General features: G+C 40.0%; 1 protein-coding gene across 2 annotated transcripts in view; it reads right to left on the reverse strand.

Moving 5' to 3' along the window:
- Prkg2 (protein kinase cGMP-dependent 2) overlaps window positions 1-25,939 on the reverse strand; it is a 109,095-nt gene that overhangs the window by 17,460 nt on the left and 65,696 nt on the right. The window contains exons 11-15 of one of the 2 annotated variants that reach the window (XM_021162709.1): window positions 24,772-24,925; window positions 22,869-23,005; window positions 20,653-20,742; window positions 19,404-19,545; window positions 696-859 (exon numbers count right to left, since the gene is read on the reverse strand). In XM_021162709.1, the coding sequence (XP_021018368.1) occupies window positions 696-859; window positions 19,404-19,545; window positions 20,653-20,742; window positions 22,869-23,005; window positions 24,772-24,925 (687 nt within the window). Of the gene's footprint in view, window positions 1-695; window positions 860-19,403; window positions 19,546-20,652; window positions 20,743-22,868; window positions 23,006-24,771; window positions 24,926-25,939 lie in introns of those variants that run through there. The other variant, XM_029476943.1, reaches the window with a different exon arrangement.

The following is a 25,939-nucleotide window of genomic DNA, read 5'->3' on the forward strand; positions in this document are numbered from 1 at the left end:
TGTGTGTGTGTGTGTGCCTGTGTGTGTGTGTGTGTGTGTGTGCCTGTGTGTGCCTCTGTGTGTGTGTGTATACATTTGTGTATGAATGTGCACACTGTCCAGTGTTAAATATTTAGGACTGCAGATTCATTAATCCCAGCTTTTTATCTCTCGGCAGATGACAAGCCACTCTTAACCGCTGAAGCCCATGCTGTGTCTTGGTTCTGTTCATTAGCACCTTGTAAAGGAGCTGTCAGGGGATTTAAATTTTAAATTCAGCATTGTAGCCTTCTCTTAGCATTTATGGTTAATGACATCTGGGGAAGATGGCAGACTCTAGCTAAATTTAGTTTGATTGATCAATGAGTCTTACTGAACTAGGAAAACAGCTTTCATCATTTGTTTAAAAGGAAAGAAATTCTAACAAGTCCAAAGTATTGTTTCTATTTCTGGATCATAAAACTTTCACATAGTGAATGTGTTTCTGTAACAATGAAACTTGACACTTTAGGTAAACTATAAGAATGCTATCCTCCTTTGCTTTGGGTTTCTGAATCTTTTTATTTTAAACTTCTTATCCTAGCCCTGTGTTTGAAGCAATGTGAAGAGAAAAAAGCAACATTCATTTTAAATTTTGTATTTTTATCATTAGTGAATTATTTTGCTCTGAAGACGGAGCTGAGCGAGGCTGGACTGAGCTGTGGGTTCACACTCACTTGCCCGTTAGGAGCTCATAGACCAGAATCCCCAGGGACCAGAAATCCACACTGAAGTCATGTCCTTTGTTAAGAATGACCTCGGGGGCCACATACTCTGGAGTCCCACAGAATGTCCACGTTTTCTGTCCAGAGCCGATCTTCTTAGCAAATCCAAAGTCAACCTAAGACAAGACATCAAAGAAAACTGAAGATGTTATAAAATGTATGCTGCTTTTAAGTTTCTGTTAATTTGAATGAGCTTTCATATGAGTCCGAAATTGCCTTCAAAATACAATACACACATACACACCTCCCACACACTCATGCACACACACATGCACACACTTGTGTACACACACGACACACAGAAACACACATACCACACACACACACACACATGCACGCACGTATGCACAGATACATGTGCACAGACACACCATTTCAGATATCCCTTTGTAGATCAAGTTGTTGAGAAAGGTTCCATCATATGTCCCACATTACTCTTGAAGACAATTCAAAAATCATTCTTATGCTCCTGGCAATCAGGACTAAAGCATATTTTAACTCAGTGGCTTATCTGATGGATTGAAGAGGCAGGGAACTAATAGAAACAGGGACCTGTAAAACTCCTCCAGGGATCGAAATAATAGCAAAGTTGAGAGTTTGGGAAAGAGTCTATTACTAAGAAAAGAAGCTAAAACCTCTGCCTGTCCTAAAGATGCACTGCTCACAGCATATGCCAGCTATCTCTTTCTGCATCCCGAAGCAAAGCCGGCACCATCTTTACCTAGTTTGCTTCGATCTCTGAACACTTGTGATCCCCACTAGGGAGGAGCATAGGAGATTATTAAATCTCATATTCTGAACAAGTAGTCAGCACTCACTCCAGCTTAGATTTTGCACCATGATTGTCATATGGAGCTGACCATGAGAAGCTCAGAGTACTGGGCCAATCTATGTACATGTGGTCCATACAATATTCTGTGATCCACAATGGGGAAGAAAGTATCAACTCATAGTGAGGAAAAAAGTTAACATCGCAGAAGGTTAGTAAGGTAGGGCTGGGAGAATGTGGGTGCCACTGGGAGGTGACACTTGAGGTTGTCCTTGACTAGGGGTGAGGAACTCTCCCACAGTAAGGAGTCAGGGGCCCCCATCTCTGCCTTTTAGAATGTGTCTCTCTCACTATTCCAAGCTTTTACCCAATGAACTTTGTAGAACAGATGAGAGGGGAGGCCAGGGCTTCAGCAACCTCTCACTGAGTGTGGTAGTGTGTATAACCAAAATCCAGTCCTGCGGAACAATAGCTGGCTTCTTCACACAAGAAAGTGAGCATTTAGCCAATCACCTCTAATGTGCACTAATTTCATTTTAAATTTCTTTTACCTCCCTCAGGTAACAGGCATAGAAATTGATTCTGGGCTTACCATACCCATTTCAATAGTTTCACTGCACATGGGTAATTTCAATAACATATCAATAATCTGGGCTTAAAAATGGAGAGTTGATATCGGAATAAATCCCCACTTTGATGAGTAAGAGCTACAAACCAAAACATCTACCTCATTTGCTTGTTCAAATACTCATATTTAAAGCTTTTGTTTTCCATTAAAGAAGTCTCTTAGAAATGCTCCCTTTTTCTGAGACTCTTTCATACTTACCACATAAGTAGCAAAGATTTCGTTAGTGAAAGAAAAAAGGAATGCAAATAACACAATTCAAAAACCTTTATCTGTGCAGCATGACTCACAAAGATTAAATCTGAGAGATGACTGGGAATATTATAAAATTAAACTCTGCAACCAGCGGAGATGAGAACAGCTACATATTCCTCAGAGGAAGAAACAATAATGAAAGTCCTAACTAATTTTATAAAGGCTGAAATTTAAGAGGTGAGAAAGTGTGATTTTAGCTGCAACTGTATATATGCATATGCAGAAACGTTGTATTTGTTTGGGTGATAACAGCTTCTAGACTGTGTTTTAATTGCATTTAATTTCCCTTTTAAGAATTACTAGAAGTTCATTGGCTATTTAGGAGAGCTACTCTAATTTTCTAAATACTATGTTTTAATTTGAATTGCCAGTATGGTCTTGCAATATTTGCATATTTGGCTCAACAAGCTGGTAATAATTATATTAATGCTCCAAGATTTATTAAATTATACTCCTTTCTTCATCTACTCGGTTCATACTAACTCTGATCTAATGCATTTGGACAGAATGAATTGTGGCATTCAGAGCTACCCAAAGTTGTGTCACTAATGTAGAAGATTCCAGATTTTCTATGTCAAGTTCTGCACATTTTCCATAAGAAGCAAGCTCCCCCACCCCCCACCCCACCTCAGTACTATGGCTGCACCAAGGAGCCTTTCCCCTCTCCTCTAGGCCGCTGAAAGGACGTCCTCTTTCCTTTATTCAGAGACACTCAGTGAAAACCATTTTCTACCAGGTACCAGGACACACACAAAGCTTTAGCTCTTAAGTTTGTATCAAGAAGAAAAGAACAATAATGATCACAGAAATGTATCATAATGATGATATACTGTCACGTGGTAAGACATTCTGTGGAGAAGCAAACAGAAGACTGAGGCCCTGAGAACAAGATGAATTCACGATCAATCGGAGGGCCAGGAAAACACACTTCAGTGAGGTGCACTTGGGCAGATCTGAACAGACATCTGAATGAACTAAGAGAGGAATTCTGTGAACATCTGAAAAAGAGGAAGAGACAGCACAAATGCCTGAGAGGCAGATGCTGGTGGTCAGTTCAAATCCCAAGGTCAGTGTGACTCTACTGTGGTCCAGGGAGGCATGGGAGGTAGAAAGGGCATGCAGGTTTGCATGGGTTTGAAAAGCATAAAAAGACCTTTGGAAAAAAGGGTATGATTTATGTCCTCAAGAGATCATGGAAAGAAAAAAGGTGAGACCCTCTCCCTTTGTTTTCAAATTCTGCAAGAAAACAAAACAAAACAAAACAAACAAACAAACAAAAAAAACTAGTCTTTCAGGGATCTCTAGAAAACCTGTAGACAGTTTTGTTTTGTTTTGTTTTTGTTTTTGTTTTTTAACTATCTGGATTAAATTTCCACTAAGGATGGATGACATTTTGCTGAGAGCTTTCAAACATTTATTTATTTATTTAGTTAGTTAGTTATTATTTTATTTTCAAACATATTTATAATGGCTGAAATAATCCAGAAGGATTTGAGATACTTCCAAAGCTGGAGCTGAGGCTGTATCATTCAGGAAAAAAAATCACCATGTGACTTCTTAGAACTGGTATCCATTAACAGTGACCTTTCTTCCCCCATAAGTTTCTCTTTGGGTTAGTAACATTTCTCACATATTGCTTCAGTCACATAAAAAAAATGGGCACAAAGTGACTAGTCTAATTAAGACAGATGACTCATGGAGACATAACATTCCAAAAAAGTATTTATGTGGCATGTTTTGGGCCCCGTCTTTACCTCAGGCTAGACGAGGTAAAATGGAATCTCTGTCTTTCTGCCAACTCCCACAATTGATTTAACATCCTTCTCTAATGGACAGCAGTGGTGCTTTCCCCTAAGGGACTGGGGAGAGGCGGAGGTAGGAATAGAGGAGCCCTTTATGAAGCATCCCCTTCTCCATGGGGTGGAGAGACTCACAGAAGCAGTGCTGAGTTGGGCAAGAGAAAGGGAAGGACTTGATTCATAACAGCGAACTATGAAAATCCCTTGAGACTCATCTCCCGCATCATCTCTTCGAAGGTTATCCTGTGTCATGGGTATATTTCTCTCTCCTTCCACGTACTTTACTACCAATTATACCTCATAATCACACACCTTTGGGTAGTAGGTTCTAACTAGATCACTAAACCCAGCTCGTGGAGAAGAGTCCCCACATATCCATTTTTGTAGTCAACTGTATTTGGTATGTGGCAGATGTTAAAATTGTTCTTATTGTAGGGGAAAAAGACAGAGATTACCCATTAATCAATCTAAATAAGATATATTGTGGTAAGAAAAGACATCACACACATTTGCATTATGTACAACTCCATCCAACACCCAAAGATAAATTTTTCGAGACAGGTAAATTGAGGCAGAAGATATTTACAAGTAGAAGCAGCTGCGCGTGCTAAGCAGATGGATGGAACAAGCTCAGTCTCTGCTAGCCAATAAGCTAGTCTTGTTGCATCCATAGAAAATGGTTGGATCCAATGATTATTTTCATATTTTACATGAGGAAATTCTTGATACATTAAAATATGTGACACAAATGCAAGAGAGCAGAGGCCCCCCTGCCCCACAGTTCAGTTACTAGAAGAGAACAGAGATAGAAGTCCTGCTCTGTGTGTTCTTGCCCGTTGCCAAGCAACCACCCACACTTACACATCTATCGACTAGCCCCATTCATTTCTAACTTTACCACGTATCTGCTATCACAAATGCAATACTACTTCTAGATATTAATCTTCAGATCAGCATTATCATACCTATTTTGGGCAACACTTGTTTTTATTCATTCAAGCCTATCGTGGTGCATTTGAACAATGAAGTCTACTTATCTTGCAACACCATCTAAATAACAAGTTGTTACTCTCTGGGAGGATAAAACTACTACTGCTCCAACTTGAACTTCCTCTGCAGAAGTATTGGAGCTGTAATCAGCTCACATAACTGAGGACATAACTTGTTTCTACCTTGGTTTTCTTGCATGGTCTCCTCAGTACCTTGCCTATTCTGGGTGTTTGGGAATCCTGACATAAATTTCTAGCATTAGCTTGCCAAGCATCATGAAGTGCTCTGGCGGCAGTCTCATTAGAAGGATATCAGACTGTAGGTCAGCTGACAGACTACCTCAAGGATGAGAAGTATTCCTGGTTTTAAACATGATGCATCTGTCTGTCTGAGCTGGGATAAATGAGGCTGGATACTACAAAAATAGATTCAGGAAGTCATTAAGGTTTCAACTATACATTAATTAATTCTAACTCACATAATGGCTTTCCTGGGGGTGGGGGAGCGGTGCGGTAAGTGAATCATCTTTAAGCCCTGATTCAGGGACACAGACTTCAAATTTTATGGCTTTGCCAACTCTAGTTGTCTGTCTTTGTTGACAAACTACTTCACGGGACGTTTGTAAGCCAGATCTGCTAGTGGTGTGCATAGCAAGGGTATGATTTAACAAGCTACAACCATGCCACTTAGTGACAACGACCCAGAAGGAGGGCTGAGAATCTGTGTAGCTCTGCCCAGAAAAGGGCATGAACCACCCCATCTATTAATTTAGATCTTTTAAATGTCTTTCTAGAAAGCTTTGCAAGTTTCTTGGTAAAGCCGTGAAGCACACTGTTACACTCCACTGTCCTACATACACGTTTCCATTTTTTGTGAATGGCATTTACATCCCTATTGACTCTCTTTCTGGTTATTTTAAAATATACTGTGTACCACAACATCCTGCAACCATACTGTAAATCCTCCATTTAATTGTAAAGTCTGCTTTTATAAAATTTGGATGCATATATAAAGAATCAACCAATCTGAGAAGTCTTATTGTGACTTTTTTTTAAGTATATTTATTTATTTAAATGAGTATATTGTAGTTGTCATCAGACACACCAGAAGAGGGCATCAAATCCCATTACAGATGGTTGTGAGCCACCATGTGGCTGCTGGGAATTGAACCCAGGATCTCTGGAAGAGCAGTCAGTGCTCTTAGCCCCTGAGCCATCTCTCCGGCCCTTGTTGTGACTTTTCAGTGTGTCTTTTAAATATATTTCCAGGACCCAGATATAGCTGTCTCTTGTGAGACAATGCTGGGGCCTAGCAAACACAGAAGTGGATGATCACAGTCAGCTATTGGATGGATCACAGGGCCCCTAATGGAGGAGCTAGAGAAAATACCCAAGGAGCTAAAGGGATCTGCAACCCTATAGGTGGAACAACATTATTACTAACCAGTACCCCAGAGCTCTTGACTCTAGCTGCATATGTATCAAAAGATGGCCTAGTCGGCCATCACTGGAAAGAGAGGCCCATTGGACTTGAAAACTTGATATGCCCCAGTACAGGGGAACGCCAGGGCCAAAAAGTGGGAGCGGGTGGGTAGGGGAGTGGGGGGGGGGAGGGTATTGGGGACTTTTTGGATAGCATTGGAAATGTAAATGAGGAAAATACCTAATAAAAAAATTAAAATATATATATATATTTCCACCTTACTGCATTAGGTAGAACAGTCAGTAAAATAGTGAATAGAAGTGTGCACAGCAATGATTTTAAAACTTTCTCATTTAATTTTTTTTCACACGATATACTTTGATTATACCCTTTGCATCTCCCAATTCTTCCCAGATCTTCACGACTTCTCTACCCACTGGACTTCATATTCTCCCTGTCCCTGTCCCTACCCTACCCTCTTTCTTTCTCCCTCTCAATTAAACAAACAAACAAACAAATAAGTAAACAAAATACAAAGGAAAAGAAACGAAACAAAACAAAAACAAACACAGCACACACAAATAAGCAAGGAGTCTGTTTTGTATTGGTCAAGTCCTCCTGGGCACAGAGCCGGGGGACTGTGGCTGATTACACTGTGACACTCTACAGGAAGAAACTGGTTTTCCTATTCCCTGGAAGCATCATTTGCAAAAGGCTTCTGGGGTGGGGTGGGGTGGGGTGGGGGGTTTGTGTCCACTTCCCCTTCTTAGTGCTGGGATTCTGTTTAGTTTGAACCTGTGCAGGTCTTGTGTGTGCTGTTACCCTCTCTGTGAGTTCACACCTTATACCATTGATCTTTTAAGACAATACTTCTAATGCTTTAACCCTAGTGTCTATGTTTATACACTTGGTTTTTGTTAGGCACCTTTTACTGGATTCACGAAATAGATTCTGTTTTCTAGTTTTCTAAGAGACTTTTGACATATATGAGTGGAGAAATCTATTAAGGTAGTGTGTTTTTGCTGATGCTTTTAAATTCGTCATTAAATTGTTTCTATCTTAATTTGTTGAATGTGACTTTTGAACTGTATTTTCTTTTTTCTTGGTTATAAGCTTTTATTTTCTTCAGATCCGTCAGTGAAGCTGAAAGGAATGGTGCAGAATTTACTCATAAACCTCCTGTCCCCTGCATGCTCAGCCCCGCCCCCCATTGTCAACACCCCACACCACAGCAGGACAGGGTTTGCAAATGAGCAACCACCTGTTGACAAGTCATCGTCCCCAAATGTCCCCTTTACCTTAGGATTCACAACTGATGTCTCTTGTAGAAAATGTTTAGTTGCACGTATCTAACATTATATAGAATACTGAGTAATTTTACTATGCTAAAGTATCCATACTCATGCCTCTCCCATATCCTGCATCTTAGCAGCTACTAATCTCCCTGTTGTCTCCAATAATTTTTCCTTTTACAAAACGTCTTACAGTTGAGAAACAAAGCAGCATGAAGCATTTCGAGCATGGCTTTATTTGGCTTACGAATAGCATTTAGCTAAGAACTCTTGATTTGATTTTAGAGTTGAATAGTTTTCCATTATATACATTAATGTGTATGTCTGAGATTGATTTTTACTTAGTTTTTATGCAGGGAGTGGGATCGATGTGAGGGTTACTTGGGGTGGATCTCAGATGGACCTTTTTTTTTAAAAAAAAAACAACAACTTTGTTTAAGAATTACCTTTGTTCTTTTATCAAATATCAACTTATTTATGTTTGATTTCTCCCTGTCTAACATTTGGAAGATAATGTCTTTTCAAGAATTTGCCTATTTCATCTAATCTCTTGACCCTGAGAGCTACTGACAGAGTTCTTTTCTCACCATCTCTGTATCCACAGAGCATGTAATAATACCTTCTGCTTCATTTGTGATGCTAATTTGTAAGTCCCCTCCTTTTTTCCTTGCTATTTCATCTTGAGATTTGTTGGTTTCTGTTGATCACTTCAAAGCATCAGCTTTTGAGATAATTGGTTTTTCCTCTGGGAATTTTCTGTTTTCAGCTACAAGAACACGGACTCTTTTCAATTATTTCCCAGCCATTCAGAGTGTGAGGTTTTGCTTCTGTTTTCATATGCTATTCCCTCAGTTGGGAATAGATACTGTTGATATTTGATCCTTCTCCTTTTTTAATAAGGCACTCAGTGCTTCCTGTTTCTCTATCAAGTGCTTTGGGGAACATTCCAGAAATTATGATAGCTTGGGTTTTTATTTTTATTTGAATCAGAATATTTTGAAACATAATTATGAGACCTCTTTATTGGCCCGTTGTGGTGGGTAGTATTGTCAACTACACAGAATTTAGGATCATCTGAGATATGGACCTCCAGGCAAGCCTGTGGGGATTCTCTTGGTTGCATTAACTGTTGTGGTGAGACCTGTGTCTTGTGGGCAGCACTGTTCCCTGGTTGGGATCCTGGACAGTATCAGTGGAGAAGAGAACTCAGTGGTAGCATATGTTTATTTACTTCTGCTTCCTGCTTGTGGTTATGATGTGACCATCTGTTTCAAGTTCTTTTGTCTTGGCTTCCCCACTGTGACCCACTGTAGCCTAAAAATGGCAGCCAGGATAAACCTTCCTCCTTTAAGTTGTTTTTTTTAAGAGCATTTTACCACACCAAGAAGCAAAGCAAAACAAAACAAAACAAAGCAAAACAAAACAAAACAAAACACCCCAAAGATACCCAAATACTATGTATAACTGTGTTTACACCAAATGAGCTTGTCTTTCTGCTACCGATTATTAGTTCAATGTTATGTGGTCTGTGAGCACACACTATAAGGCCTTCACACAAATATTCAAATGACACAATACCATTCACAGGTCTAATGAGAGCGCCCCGACTCTTCTTTCCTCTCCTTGTAACTATCATCATCATCATCACCCCACTTCCCTCAAGTATGGGCACTGTGTGCTGCAGACTTTGCATCTTTGTGGACCTGCAGCTGATTTTTGCCCCTGCTGCTTCATGCATGGCTTCTGCCCCCTTTGTCCTCTCCCCTCTCATCCCAGTCTCCTATGCTCCTCAGTCCCACATCCCTTTAGGAGTCTACTTGTGGTTGGTTGCTTTGCTTGTATTGCAGTGTCTGCTCTCTTTACTTTTTAAGATTTCTTCTGATAATCCTCAAGTCCAGAGATTCTCATCTCAGCCCTACCTAGTTTGCTAAGAGGCTCATAACAGCTACTTTTGTTTGTTTGTTTTTCCTTTAGGATTTATGTCTTCACTTATGTCATCTGTCTGTTCTTGTAAGGTACCTGATTTGTCCCTATACCCTTCAGTACGTTAATCATGGCTGTCCTAAATTTTTCTGATAATTCTAACATCCCTCTAATGCCTAGTTCTGAGGCTGACTCTGCCTCTTCAACTTATATTTTTGCCTTTTGCAGGCCATATATTATGCACCTGAGAGCCAGATATGAAGGGCAGAGCCAAAGAAATGATTATGAATAGCCGTGAGTAATACAGGGATGGTTCCCAAGGGGGAAGGTATATTCTGTGCCTTCACAGTTAGGCTCTGGTCCTTTAGTGAACCAAGCTTCTGCTGTGTTAACTTTTCAAATATTTCCCTGACTTCTTCCCCCTTTGGTGAGGCAAAATAGCTTGAGTGGGTTGGTATCTTTCTCTTCTTCCAGGTCAGTTTGGTTCTGATAAGAACTTATCAGGCCATGCACTGGCTATGAATTTCTCCTAAAACATCCCTCATCAGGAAGAATAAAGTGCACTGTCTCATGGCAAAATAGCTCCTCTCTTCTGTTCCTTGCAGGAAGCCTAAGGAGATTTGTCTGTTATATTTGCTGGGAAAACTAAGCCAAGCTCTGTGGGACAAAGTCATAAAGTGTCAGTACCCCCGGACGTCTCCAGCCCTGAGACTTCTGCTCCTGCACTCTGTGACCCCTGCCCTCTGCTCCCCAGATCCCCTATACCTCCAGCCCTCCACCCCCATATTCCTTTCCAACCCCAGAAACACCCTCCTTGTCACGTGTGTCTAACAGATCCCAGAAAGGCTGCTGACTTTTCATGACTGATCAGCTCCTTGCCAACGTTACAGGAGAGTGGTAATTTCCAAGTTCTTTACACACAGAACCAGAAAATCAAAGGTTTTTTCCATGGAACAACTCAGGTTAAACTGTGTTTACAATTCGGAAATATATCCAACCTGCTATGATGCATGTTATGAATTTGTGATTTGTGGCAACAGTCAGTTGTGAATATTTCAATGTGTGTGCTAGGTTCATGAATGAGATGGAATGTTACTTTGGCTTTTTAAGGAGATTTCCTTGAATAATGACACTTACATTAAGTAGCTTCTTAAAGTGAGAATAATCAGTCTTTTACTATTTTTGCAAGGAATGTGTAAGATAAACAGTAAAGTCCCTGAAATTAATAACATTTTAATATGGCTATTTTATTTCCCCTTAGATTACTTTACCTAGGCATTTTATATATTTTTTATGGACATCTAAGATTTCATATACAATGTAAAGTTACCCAACAAGTTGGAAGTTACTTTTCCAACCCACATAAATCTTGCTTTTACTATAATAATTTTCAACCATAAGAGCATTTTTCTATAGACCTTATTGTCTTTGATGCATTGTGGTGGTTTGAATGAGAATTTCCACCCATAGGCTCATATATTTTCAATGCATGGTCCTAGCGGGTGGAACCACTAGAGAAGGGTTAGGAGATATGGCCTTGTTAAGGGGATATCACTGGGGTGAGCTTTGAGATTTCAAAAGAATTACACCTTTCTCAATGTCTTTACCTCCAACTGTGGATTAAGATGTAGGTGCTCATCTGTTTCTGCTGCTATGCCTTACTCTTCCATCACGGACTCTAACCTTCTGAAACTGTAAAGCCCAAGTTAAATGCTTTGTTTTATAAGTTGCTTTGGTCATAGTGTTTCATTATAGCAGTAGGAAAGTAGCCATGGCAGAAATTGATACCAGGAAGTGGGCTACTGCTGCAACAGGCCTGGCATGCTGCTTTTGGAGAAATGTGGACGACCATGGACTAGGAAAGGGTTGCATTGGCTAAGAGAGGCTTAAACGTGAGCCATCCTAGTAGGATCTTGGAAGACAGTCATACCAAGAGCCACATGGACTGCAGAAGCTCAGCTCAATCGGCCTCAGGAGGAAATAATATTAGTAACTGCGCTGGAGACCGTTCTTGTGGTATTTCATCAAAGAATGTAGCTGCTTTCTGTCCTTGTCCTAAGAATCTGTCTGAGGCTAAATTCAAAAGTATTGTATTTCCTTGGCAAAAAGGGTGATGTCCTCAGTGTAAGCCCCCACCCAGCTAAGCCCCCAACATGCAAAGAGGAAAGCCCTGCTCCTGTGAAGCGAAGCAGAGGAAAGTTCTGCCTGCACGTGTCATTCAACAGAACCAGGCTCCACCTCAAGAGGTACCCAAATTTGGCAGGTCTGGACACTTGGTTCTGCCTTTAGAGCCATGAAAGATGCACAAGTAATGGGATCGTGGAAGCTTCCTTCATGCTTACAGAGAGTCACTAAGGACAGGGGAGTGGCAGAGGAGTCTGTGTGGAGGCCCTGAGGGGCCATTGTGTGAAGCTGTGGAAGAAAAGGCCTAGATTGATTGGAGAACCAGAGATGTTGGAGATGCCAGAGCTATTTTGCTCAGGAGAGCTGCAGACAAGAAGTGAATCAAAACCAGCCCAAAGGGGAGAGGCACATGTCACAGTCGGCAATGCTAGGATGGAATCTAAGCCCTCTGATGTCAGACATGGAATTACAGGACTTGGAGTTCCCCTCTCTAGGTTTCAGACTTGGATTTGGTTCAGTATTTCTTTTTCCTTCTTTCTTTCTTTCTTCCTTCCTTCCTTCCTTCCTTCCTTCCTTCCTTTCTTTCTTTCTTTCTTTCTTTCTTTCTTTCTTTCTTTCTTTCTTTCTTTCTTTCTTTCTTTTTTTTTTTTTTTTTTTTTTTTTTTTTTTTTTTTTTTTTTTTTTTTTTTTTTTTTTTTTTTTTTTTTTGGTTTTTCGAGACAGGGTCTCTCTGTGTAGCCCTGGCTNTCCTGGAACTCACTNTGTAGACCAGGCTGGCCTCAAACTCAGAAATCCACCTGCCTCTGCCTCCCAAGTGCTGGGATTAAAGGCATGCGCCACCACTGCCCGGTTGGTTCAGTATTTCTTAACCCATCCCCTATTCCTCTATTTTTATAATGGTAACATATGTTCTGTGCCATTGTGTGCTATAAGTGTGTAATTTGCGGTTTTATTTTACAAAGGGTTAGAATCAAGTCATTGCTTTGAGTTTCAGAAGAGACTTTGGATTTTTAAACTGTGAAGAGAGACTGAAAGACTATACGGATTTAAAAGTAGGGCTAAATTTCTCAGTTGTTCCAACCCAACCATCGTGCCTCTGCTCTGCGGTGGTCATGGACTCTAACCCTCTGAATGGAAGTCCCCAAATAAATGCTTTCCTTGATGATTGGCCTTGATTACTGTGTTTTATAACAGTGATACAAACATATGTAAAATGAACAGAAAAGGTACAAATTTGTTAATTTTATCAATATTTTCAAATAATCAGCTTTAGGTGTGAATATTCTTTTATTTTATGATGATTTATTCTCCCTTTTAATTCATGATGATTTATTCTCCCTTTTAATTCCATTCATTTTCTTCTGTCATTTTAACTTCTAAAGTTGGATACCAGTTCACTGGTAGTTCCTATTTTCTTATTTATTTTCTGGACCTCCTAGCTATTTCTAATTTGCTCCTTATCAGTATATTCTCTCACCTGGTTGCAACTATTAACATTTTCTCTACTGTTGAGTTATTTTGGTATCTTTGAAATTCCACCCAGATGACTTGTTGATTTCTATTTTGTACAGGAGTGACAATAGAACAACTTAATTTTACTTAGAGCCCTACATAAGAAAATGCAAAATATGTTCAGTATTGACACTGTTGCAGATTTTTTTTTTGACCCATAAGCTTCCTAGAACGCTGAGGCTCCTGACACCAGCTGTAACAGAGCACTCACTGCCAGAACCAGCATGGTGCTTAAAAATGTATGCTATATCCGCTTCCCTTTCTTCATACATTTGTTCAGAAGTCTATTGGCTTTATTGGCCTTCCTTGGCTTGGAAAGTGAAATAAGGTTGAAGAAATAAAACATGGCATGTGCACAGGAAAGACATGTGTGAGATATTCACGATCCTCTGGCTCTTCAATCTGTACTTTAAAAAATCATCCAGTGTTGTCTTTTCTTTTATCCTAAAAGTAGAGATGGTTCAACATACAGAAGTTTGGAAGCGTAATGAAGCATATAAGCAGATGTGAAGGCAAAAGCAGTATGACTCAACATATGTATAAAAGGCCTTTGACAACATGCAAGTGACATCATGATAAAAGTTCTAGAGACTAGGACTGAAGAGAACAAATCTCAGCATCATACTGAATAGAGAAAGGCTGAAAGGAATCCTCCTCAAATCAGGAATGAGTCAGGACTATGGATCACTTTTCAACATTGTTTTTGAAGTTTTAGCTGGAGGAATAAAACAAGAGAAGGAAAGCAAAAGGAAAGTATAGGAAAAGAAGAACTCAAACTATCATTATTTGTAGATGATGTGATATTATACATAAAGGATCCCGAATTTTCTATCAGAAAACTTTTAGGTATAATCAATTCCAGCAAAATGGCAAGATGCAAAATCAACTCACAAACCCAGAAAACAAACAATAAAACATGCTGGGAAAAAATCACGGGAACACGCCGATTCACTAGCCTCAAAACAACTATCTAGCAATAAACCTAGGCCAGGTTTCATTTTACAATGAAAACAATCTTACTTAATGATCCATGAGACCATAATTTCACCTTGTTCTTTTTTTCTTAGTAACTTTCATTTGTTGTCTAACTTCCTGTGAAATTTTCAGGGTTTAAGATAAAGGAGAAATGCATGCATACATATATACATACATACATACATACATACATACACATATATGCATACATACAAGCATATATATACATATATACATACATACATGCATGCATAAATACATACATACATGCATGCATGTGTGCATGCATACACACATATGAAGTCAAGGTCACTGTTACCAGGACCCTGTGACTCCTGCCATGCAGATACCAGGTATGCCCACCACTGCCAACTCATTCAACTACCCCAGGAGCCCTCAGTCAATTTAGTTCTACCAGGCTTTCTGCCAACAGCCCAATGCCTTTTTTCTCTGCTGAAGTTTGCTTAATGGCCCAGTATTTGCTAAAATTTTTCTCATGTGCATTAGTCACCTACTGGGAAAAACATTTCACAAGCCTGCGAGGTCAAGCTTGTTCACTGTGTTCTAGGCATCTTCTAACACTGTAGTGTTTTATGATTCAATGTTCTATCAGTTTTTAAGTGGTGTAGTAAGATGTCTTCAACTATTTCTGCCCCTAATTCTGCCAGACCACTGTATACTTTTGAAGAATCTTATTAGAAAACACTTTTAAAAAGTAAACCAGGCTAAGCTGTACACACTCTCATCATGTATTATCTCTTCACCTTTAGGATTGCTTCTTCCCTGACGATGACACGGTGAGACTTGATTTCTAATTGACTCAACGTTTTCCAGGCATATAATTTTTATCCATAATTTCAGTTTCCTGCACTTCATTTTTAAAGACTTTCTGTTGCAGATATCGCATATCTGATTTTTATTTTATAATTTTATTTGACATTTTGTTTTAAAAAATCTGGAGAGTAAGTTCATTTACATATCTTGGACTGCTCTCTAATTCTTTAATTTATGTTCTTCCCCCACCCCTGGCTCTCCTGTTTCTTCTTGCTGCCTTCTTTGAAGATGACATTTTATCCTCCTATTTTAATTTCAGAGACTCCTACTTTAAGTTTATGTGCCGCTGCCTTTGAGTTAGTTAGCATTTTCTTGTTTTAATGTGATGCATTGCAGTGTGGCTGATTTACACCATAGTGTCTACGGGAGCTGACAGATTTATCATTGTCCTGTGGTCACCCTTCCTGCTGCTTTACCCTCTCTTTGTGGGGACTGGGGTGGGGGAGGTGTCATATTTTAACCTTCCATAATCATATTCTTTTAATGTAGGAAACAGCTCTCCTCTTTGTCTAAATATGTCATCGCACCCTTCCTGAAAGATGGTTTCTCTGGGCTTATAATTAAAATTTGTCAGTTATTCTTGCTCAGAGTTCTTAAGCATGATTTTCTCTGAATTCTGGCTTCTTTTGTTGCTGGTAAGTTGTCACATGAAACTCCCCACTCCCTGATATCCCTGCCCCCTTTATTTCTTTCTGTTTATACTGACTGGCCTTTCTCTTTTAAGATTCACTTAGTTTAATTTTATATTTCTCTACTACATTAGCTGACATCCAATGGAACCATGATGCTGCCCTGGAATTCAGATTCTTCTCCCACAGAAAGCAAGTGCTGGCTTTGTAGGACGGAAAAAAGACAGTAAAGTATTGGCAAGTGGCACCAGAGTAGGTCTCACATGGCAGGTTTGATTGCATGAACATAAAAATCATATAAATCAATTTGAAAAAACAGACATCTTTATACAATTTTGCTTGATACACTATTACTTTCTACAAATCATGAACATAATCTATATTACCATTTAATTACTTTTATTAATATTTAATGATTTTCAGTGAAGAGATATTATATCTTTATATATTTTATTTTTCATAATAGTGATACTATTTTAATATAACATTTTATAAGTTTGAAGCTATAAATGTCATTTTATTTCATTTAGAACTTTTTGTCATTACTATGTAAAATAGAAAATTTTACTTTATTGATTTTGTGCCAACAATACTTCACTTATATATTCTAAGTTATTCTTTGATGTTTTTGGACTTCTTTAAATAACAAATAAATTAAATAAACAATAATAAAAATAATAAATAAAAATCCATGCTATGATCAAATAAAAAGAGCTGATTTATTTTATTTTCTGACTTGGGGCCTTTTGTTGCCCTTTCTTGGTTTTATTTCATTTGCTGAAACCTATTATCATGTTAACAGTATAAGACCAGATAATCTCTTCTTATTCTCAATCTAATGAGAAACTGTTCAATATTGCTCTTTAGGTAAGATGTTAAGTTAGGTTCAATCCTAATTCCTTAGTTACTGAGGCACATTCTCAATGAACACCTGTGCAGCCATTTTAAAATGTGGGTCTCATCTAGCAGGATGCCCTTTATCGAGGCCTAGATATTTATTTCCTTTGATTGCTTTCCAGTGCCTTCACAGTGTATACATAAATTAGTTACACAAGGGTGGTCCAGCGCAAGCTACTCCATGATATATGAAAACTCCCATTGTATAATTAATTACTTATTATAGCCTTATTTTTCTCAGCAGACAATTTGTTGGCTCTTTCTCCAACCTTCTCAGATCACTTTTGAGAGCCCCGAGGAGCTTCGGGATCTGCTTCTGCTCCTCAGTCTCCTGGCAGCTATGCCCGTGGTACTTAGTATTTTTTTCCCTCAGACATTTATTATTAATAGACTTAGCATGAGCTTGTCTTTCCTGGAACTTCACCTCCAGGGGTTCTTCATGTCCTGAATTGACAGGAGATTCTTTTAAAAAGAATCTGCCATGGTGTTTAGGATTTTGGGCATAGGTCCAGCATGGGCCCATCTTCATTTAAACACTTGCTTGGATGTTTTTTCACTAAGAGCAGCTTGTGACCAAGAATTCTTAGAGGAAACTTTTTCATTACTCTCCCATGAGCTAAAGATGAGAGAAGAGCGTCTGTCTGCACATACTGCCTTTATCACTCCGATATTTGTTTAACCTGTTTGCCTCCTGCCTCTGTAGAGAGTTCCCTAGATCATTTTCCCACAATGCCCAGAGCTAAGGTTCACTCTCCTTTTCCTCAATGGCACAGCCACTAAATCAAAATTCTAGGTCGTTCTGATTTGCTGGAACACAGAGCTGCGATGACAGCACTGAGGACTGATCCGAGGGGTTTGCCTGGATAAGGCAGCTGCTATGCATCTTGGACCCTTCTGTGTACAACGTAATAACCATCCACTACTGTTCTATCTTCCTTCCTGGCCCCATAGGAACTCCTGTGTTGTCTAAGGAACCCCTCTGTGCATTCCCAGCCCTCTTCTACATGTCTTATCTGGTATTTCCAAACATTTTGTAGTGAAAGTAATTCTGGATATCTAGTTCAAAATATAATTGGTGATTGAAAACTCAACACTGATTTTTTTTAGATACCTCCAATTGCTAACTGTTTATTTTACTCATTGATAAATAAATGAGAAGGCTGGATAATAATTGCAAACAGGAAGTCCCTGTCACCTAGTGCCGTAAATACTAATTATCCTCTCCAAGGATTTTGGGAAAGCAACTATGAAAAGTAAGAGATACATTTAATAAACAGTCTTCAACCCTCACGATAGTTTTTCTTTCTTCTAGAATATTCCAGAGAGTTTACCTAAAGGCTTGGGGAAGGGGGTAGTCAATGGATGAATTGTGAAGTCTCATGTTCAGACCTCGCCAGTTCTGAAAGCTGTCTTTCATGGACAAAATAAAGCTTGAATGGATGAAAACGTTTCTTGGGAGTGAGCCAGGTCTCACATGAAAGGCCTCTTATTTTACCTCATAAGGAAAGATCTCTTAGAAATTAGACATAACAAATTTAATCACGGGCTAAATTTTACAATTAAGCCAACTAAACCTATCTCATACATTATTGAACAGATTCACTGTTGAAGTTTTAACATAGCATATGCATCTGTTAACTGATCAGTAAATAATGTTATCTCCCTACATCAAACACCTTAGGTAGCAATATCTTTGTAAGTGCTAAGTCCAAATACGGCTAGAAGTGTTTGAGGAGCTATCAAAATGGATGCTGAAAAGCCGCTTTGGTTTGCCAAACTGTAGGTTTTCTTCCTGAGGTCCAAAGTGGCTTTATTTTCTCCCCAGTTTGACCATTGAACTTCTATTAGCATCTCACTGAAAATAGTGTATGCCGTTTATGATCTTGGGTGGCCTGCAAGGGATTCCTCTTAGGAGTAAATGGACCACAGAGATGGCTAGCAAGGAAAGCTGATTCTCACTCAGCCTGGCCTCAAAGCTTCTGAATGCTCCCTTCCTATGTGAGCAAGTAGAAAGATTTCAAACTAGCTACCCATGGTCACAGGTTTCCTTCTCTCCCTACTTAGAAAGTGGATACCTTGAGACGGAAGTCACACTAACATCTTTATTCTTCACAAGGCAGTTCCTATATGGAGTGCCAAACAACACACAGTTAAGATGACTAAACGATACTAACAAACCCGAAAGGCGTTCTGTGATGTGAATCTTCAGGAAAGAGTTGTAGAGACAGTTGAAAGACTGGGCCAAAGAAGAGCGTATACATAGTTACAAGAGAAAGTGCTCAGAGGTTGAGAGCATTGGCTGCTCTTTCAGAAGACCAGGGTCAGTACCTAGCCCCCACACAGAAGCTCACAACTGTCTGCAATCGCAGTTCCAGGGGATCTAACATCCTCTTCTGACTCTTCAGGCACAAGGCATGAATGCATGGGCACGTACAAATATGTAAACCATCCATACAGGTAAAAATACATTTAAATAGAATATATGCATAGCATTGTTCATGGTTTTAAGCATAAAGTATTCGAGGGCCACACCCCTCAGAGAGACTGCAACTATAGCACAACTTTGTTGCAGAAATACCTCACGTGTTACTATGAGGAAGAGAATGTGCCTTACCAACTTAAGGTAGCCATCGGCATCCAGAATTAAGTTCTCTGGCTTCAGGTCTCTGTAGATGATGCCCAGTCGGTGCAGATAATCAAATGCTTCTGTCACACAAGCGACACAGAATTTGGAGGTGGGTTCATCGAAGCTGCCTCTGCAATGACATGGTTTCTCTTCTTAATACTCCGAATACGTCCGTGGTGCCATCCTGGGCTTCTAGATCGTATTGTAATCCACACGTGGCCTTGTCCACACACGCTTAACCCAACATTCGTTTACTTACATCCCTAGCTCAGTGGGCCTCAGCCATGAGAACACTGATATGCCTTGAAACAAATGATTTACTGGACCACACCCCAGTAAAATGAATCATAACGTGATATTAGGACAAAACGTTCTTGGCTTGTAAGAGCTCCACACGCAATCATGTCATGCAGCCAGGGTTAAGGACCACAGTGGCAAAGAAGAGCATCTAAGGGCTCGTCTGTCAACGACTCCCTTACTTATTATAGAACGCCCCCACATTCCTCTTCTTGTGCCCTTGTCTTCTTGCTTTCCGCAGCTCAGAAGTCCACAGCTTTCTGCCTTGTCTTTCCCACCTCTCTGCCCTTCCAACTTAGTCTTTGTCACCGTTGGGGCATCCTTTGATTTATCATTTCCTTACAAATGCACAAATTCTCTGTCATTATTTAGCTTTCATATTAGTGGGATATTTTAATATCACCTCCCCTTTCTTCAGATCTACTTTAAGCTTATGTTTCTAAAGTTTATACTTTTATAGCCTTTTACATACACAATTCTGTTTTGTCTAGGAATCTTTCAGACTTTTACCATCATGCCTTCTACATAGAAGCTATCTCTTACCATCTATATTATGATGACCAAAATCATTCCTTTCATAAAATCACACCTTTGTAGACATCCCATTCTGCTTTGTTCTGTGAGGACCTAATGTGGGGGCGTTTCCCATCACACGCCCTTGTTAACATTCTGAGTCTGAGGCTGCCTCTTCCTATCCATGTGACCTCGGATAGCTCATACATGCTGTATTCCTGAAACTCTCTAGTCCATATACTAGAATGGCAGATTACTTTACAAGACCCCCATGTTACTTCTGTAATGTTAGCTAACAAAAAACACCAATTACTACTCTGCTACATATAGTGAGAGCATTTTCCTATAATCATATCACAGTACCATCTCCATAGCTCAGACCAGATGTGAGTTGGTAAGAGTTATTGCTTACAGATCTTTTCCTTACCTGTCCCTCAGTATACTCCACAGCTCCCCACCTAAGCAGGCCTCCAGAAGCATGTATACATATTTATTGTCCTTGAAAGTACGATACAACCTGTGGAGACAGATGAAAACAAGTGGTTAGAAATGCAGTGCTAACGTCTTTGAAGCTGGTTAGGCTACCACCAGCAACGTTCAAAACAACCACTCCCATTTCCACATAGATACCTGTGGTCCTTTAAATCTACTAGGCCTAGGGAATGGAACTATTAGAAGGTTTGACCTTGTTGGAATAGGTGTGTCACCGTGGGTGTGGGCATTAAGGCCCTCCTCCTAGCTCTCTGTAAGCCAGTCTTCTCCCAGTGGCCTTTAGATGAAGATGTAGAACTCTCAGCTCCTCCTGCACCATGCCTGCCTGGGCTCTGCCATGCTCCTGCCTTGATGATAATGGATTGAACCTCTGAACCTGTAAGCCAGCCCCAATTATATGTTGTCATTTAAAAGAACTGCCTTGGTCATGGTGTCTGTTCACAGCAGTAAAACCCTAACTAAGATAACATCCAACAGCTGCACAGGGTTTCTCACCAAAGCCTCTCTGATTATCCCTTGGATCTCTGACTTTATCCTGTATTTACATAGCCCTGCCTCTGCTCACAGACCGAACTTCCTCATCTCCATTTCTTGAAAGGCTAAGCACCGGACCCCCTTCATCATAAAATGGCTCATTATGTCACCTATCAAATAGGACCACTCCTTCTTCCCCAAAGCCACAGGCCCATGCGTAGATCACTTAATAAGTACCTTCCATAACAGTTCATTATACGCATGTTTTATGCCCCTTATTTGATAACCTAGTGTGGGAACTATAACAGGAGACAAACTTTTAAGTCATAAGGCTAGTGGGGAATGACTTGGCAAGGACACCTAGAAGTGGAGAGAAGTCTGGGTGAGGAGTATATATGATCCAGGTTCAACAAAGGCCCACCTCTAAGGAGCTCTGCTGCCCTTGGCTAACCCATGGAAATTAGATGGTGGGTAAAGTGGTTCTGAGCATTAAAAACGATGCCTGAGAAGGACAGAGATGCAGTGCTTAACAGGCTCCAAGCCTCAGATCTGCAGTGGTGCGTCTGGACAGTGTGCCACATTTAACACTTGGTGTTAATATTTTCAGGTGCTCAGTGTTCAAGAAGAACCTGTTTTAGTGGATGGAGAGATGGCTCACCACTTGCTGCTCTCAGTAAAAGATGTAGGTTCAGTTCCCAGTACCCACGTGGCATCTCACATTTGTCTATAATGACAATTCCATCTCCCTCCTTTTGGCCTGGGTGGACACTAGCCATCCATGTAGTAACATACATACATGCAGGCAGATATTCATATGCATAAAATAAAAGTAAAGAAGGAAGAATGAGAGGAGAGGAAGAGAAGAATGAGAATGGAATGGTAGGAGGGGAGAGGCAGAGAGGAAGGTGCTGACCCTTTTCTTGGTTGCACTACACCCAGAAAGGAAGCAGCCAGGAGAACCGATGATGCACAACCTGGGGACTGCAGTAAGTCATCTCTTTAGAAGCTGGGCATGGTGGCACACGTTAGTAATTGTGACATTCAAGAGTAGAAAGGTTTCTGTGAGTTCATGGTCATCTCGGGCCACATAGTTAGTACCATGCTAGTCAGAGAGTAAAAGCGTTTCAGAGTGTGGGCTCTGGAGCTGGAGCCCAGGCTAGATGCCCCATGGCACACCTATTTGGCCTCTCCTATAGGCTGCACATTACCAGAAGTCGCCAAAACTACACTTAGGGATTGTTAAGAAGTAAATGAAAATTTAAAGTGGTTTATATTGGTGACCCATGAATATGCAAGTAAAGAGCGTGATGGCCTAAATAGTATCTCCTCCAAGCTTCTAACAGGTACAGAGCAAAAAGGAGTAACTATCAGGAGATGGTCACTTTAGAGCTTTGAACTTCTAGGACCAGGTATGTCCCCCTTTGGTAACTGTGTGTACCCAAATGCCTTCCCTGCAGAGATTTTACATCCACCCATCCTGGGCAGCTTCTTGTTTCCTCCTTCCCAAATTCTACATTAGCTGCAACTATTTTATAATATACACACATGCGCATGCACACGTGTGTGCATGTGCGTGTGCGTATCTCTGTGTGTGTGTGTGTGTGTGTGTGTGTGCGCGCGAAGACCCCATAGGAGAATTCAGAGTCACACTTCCTGGAATGCCCACTGTCCACTTACTTCACGATGAAGGGAGAACACAGCTCCTCCAGGATCCTCTTTTCTGAGTAGACATGTTCTTGCTGTTTTGTATCAACAATGTGCTTCTTCCTTATACACTTCATGGCAAAAGCAACATTCTCATTTTTCACTTTAACCTATGTAAGAAATGGAAGCATTCTCATACTTAATGTATCATGATAGTTTGCAATATGTAATATAACATTAACTAATGAAAATTAAATTGTTTTACATTTAAAGAGTATATAGGATTTTTTTATCACATATCCCTCTAGAATTGATTTCTATATAACTATGCACTTCCAATCATTTTCAAAATATTTCATATAACTTGGTTCTAAAATTTTTCTACTGAAATAGGAAAACAGAGTTTCATTAAATTTCATTGACAGAAATCGTCAGTTTTCATTGTGTAACAAATTCTTTGATAAGAATTTCCAAGGCTTATTTCTTAATATTCATCTCTAATTTTCAAAGAAACTCATATCGAATCAATTCTCTATCTGTCCTATTCAGTGGCAGCTTACTAATCTCATTAGGTCATTTAAATTTAAATTAATTAAAAGTAGAAATTAATTTCCTTGGTTGTATTAGGCACATTTTCAAAGTTGAACAGACACATCAGGTGATAGAAGCATATATCTATCAATGCAGAAATTGGTATTGGAAAGTAAGAGAAGGCTCTCTATGCAAAAATCAGAACATATTGTTAAAGGCAAATCAAAATTGAAAACTATTTTTTCCAATAAGTATAAAAATCCATAAGCAGACAATACTGAGTAGTAAATGGAAATTGACTGCAGTTACAGTCTCATCACAGTTATCGTTTGTAACGTCTATAGATTTTTAAATGACTGGAGGAATTACTTCTTTAGTAGTTATTATCTAGGAGCGCAGATCACAGCATTGTTAATTCAATTCTTTTAGCTGCGTCCTTGGGTGGAAAGTACCCGTGCACATAACTATTTGTATAGAGCATAAGACTTATTACAAGTATTCTCTGCCCTGTTAGGAAAGTGTTTTTCCCCTCCTCCATCAGAGATGAGTCTGGAGTGGGTGTGAATTGTCCTATCTATCGGATCTGTAGCAGCCTGCCATAGCGCCTTATGCAGAGTCATCCTGCAGACAAGGGCCTCGATGTAGCTCCCGGAGGTCATGGTACAGTGAACCATCAAAAATCACCTGGGCAAAGAAGGGCTTAGTGATTGCCAGGGGCTCAGAGCCATCTGCGCCCCCAAAGAGCACAGTTGTCTAGTCCACAGTTTTCTCAGAACCCTTGGTCTAACCCAGGGCCTCTGCTACTTCTTGGGAGCTGATTATTAAGCACAGAAAGGTGGTGCCAACTGACACCAGGCTCTGGCTCCCAGCTGTCTATTGAGTGCCACGGAAGGCTGCTCTTCAAACAGTCTCTGGCTTCCATTCTTTCCTGTTTCTCTGAAGTGAAGCTTTACATAACCCCAAAGCAGGGTAAGGAAAGCCAAGCATAGATAAAGAAGTGGGGTTGCTTAAGGAATATGTCTATAATATTAAGGATTTCACCTAGGGTATTTCTGCTGGCCACTGCAGACAGATACTGGGTTTTGGCTATATACATCTATGCAGATGTGAGTGGTTGTTACAAAATACATTTTTTTTTGCAGTTCATAATCTTTCAGAATGCCTACTTGGTACATTCTCCAATAATTACTATCAACAAGGATTCATAACAGGATGTTGTGTAAGAGATCACTTAATTACTATTTGCATGCACAAATAGATGGAAGCGTTTACTCCCTCAGATTCAGAACACTTTAAGTTAGCAGTGATAGCTCATGTATTCCTCCAACCTAAGCTGGAATATAAAACAGAACAAAACAAAGAGTCAAAATGCTTCTCTCAGATGCTTGAAACGTAAACCCCTTACAAGCTCCACTCTTCCGAACCCACCAACGCCCAGTGTTGCGATAATCTCGAGGTTCTGGAATGGGGAGGTTGAGGAGAATCTGGCCACCTTCTCTTTCAGCTGAATCATCTCCAGAGAAAGGACTTTGGACAGCTTCCAGCTAGACATGGAGCGCCTGAAGAGAGAAGCAAGAAGTCACACACATACACCCTGAGCCGTGCTGGAACCCTGTCACTCACAAACTCTGTTCTCACACAGCCTATCGGTGCCACAGAGACGGTCTCACCCTTCTACAGGGACTCATGTGGCCATACCAGGGATCACTCCATTGGACAAAAGTCAGATTCAACGAGAACGAAATGGAGGGACTTTGTTGCATTTGAAACACATCTCAAAACAAGCTGTTAATCCATATCCCAGGAGAGGAGCCAGTGGAAGAGAACGAACCAGTCACATTTGTCATTCCCAGAAGGCCACACTGAGAATTCCTGCTGTTTGTCAACAAAAATGTTTGTGCCTTATGCAGAATCACTGCTTCATAAGACATAAACAAGCACCCCCTATTTTACATCTAAGAACTTCAGCTCATAAATACCTGTTTTTTCACCGAGTTAAAACTAACTGTTCTGAGTTCTAGATGGGTAAACGGTTACTATAAAGGCTGCAGGCACAAAGACTGAAGGTGCACAGAGTGGAAAAACCAAAGAACTGATTAAACCCCTTAACTCAAAATGTAGTCTATCTAGAAATTTCAAGTGTACCTCATCAGAAGCCTATCTCAAGAACATAAGCTTCCATTTTCCCCCAGAATGGCCTTAAGGGCTGGGGTCAGCAGAGTGAGGGAGAATCCACCTTCATTGTATGGTACCCTAGGTTCATTTCTCAGCACAAAAAATATCACAATAAAATTTAAATGTTTTACCAGGTAACAAAAAATTAAACGAAAGCTCCCTATTTTTTTAAAAACACTATTAGTAATTTGAAATAGTCAATTCAGCTCCTTCCTACTCACAAATACATCCTTGGAAACTTTCAAAAAAATCCAGCTATAATCCTGTTCTTCACTGTAAGCATGTCCTTTTGGAGTAACTTGCCATTTCCTTTATCAGAAAATTTCTCTCAAATTCCTACTCAACACTCAAAGTTTTTACTTAGAGGCATTAAAAACTCGCCATTCCAGAGTTGAGAC

This window comes from Mus caroli, chromosome 5, assembly GCF_900094665.2.
Source record: "Mus caroli chromosome 5, CAROLI_EIJ_v1.1, whole genome shotgun sequence".
NCBI classification, from domain to species: Eukaryota; Metazoa; Chordata; class Mammalia; order Rodentia; family Muridae; genus Mus; species Mus caroli.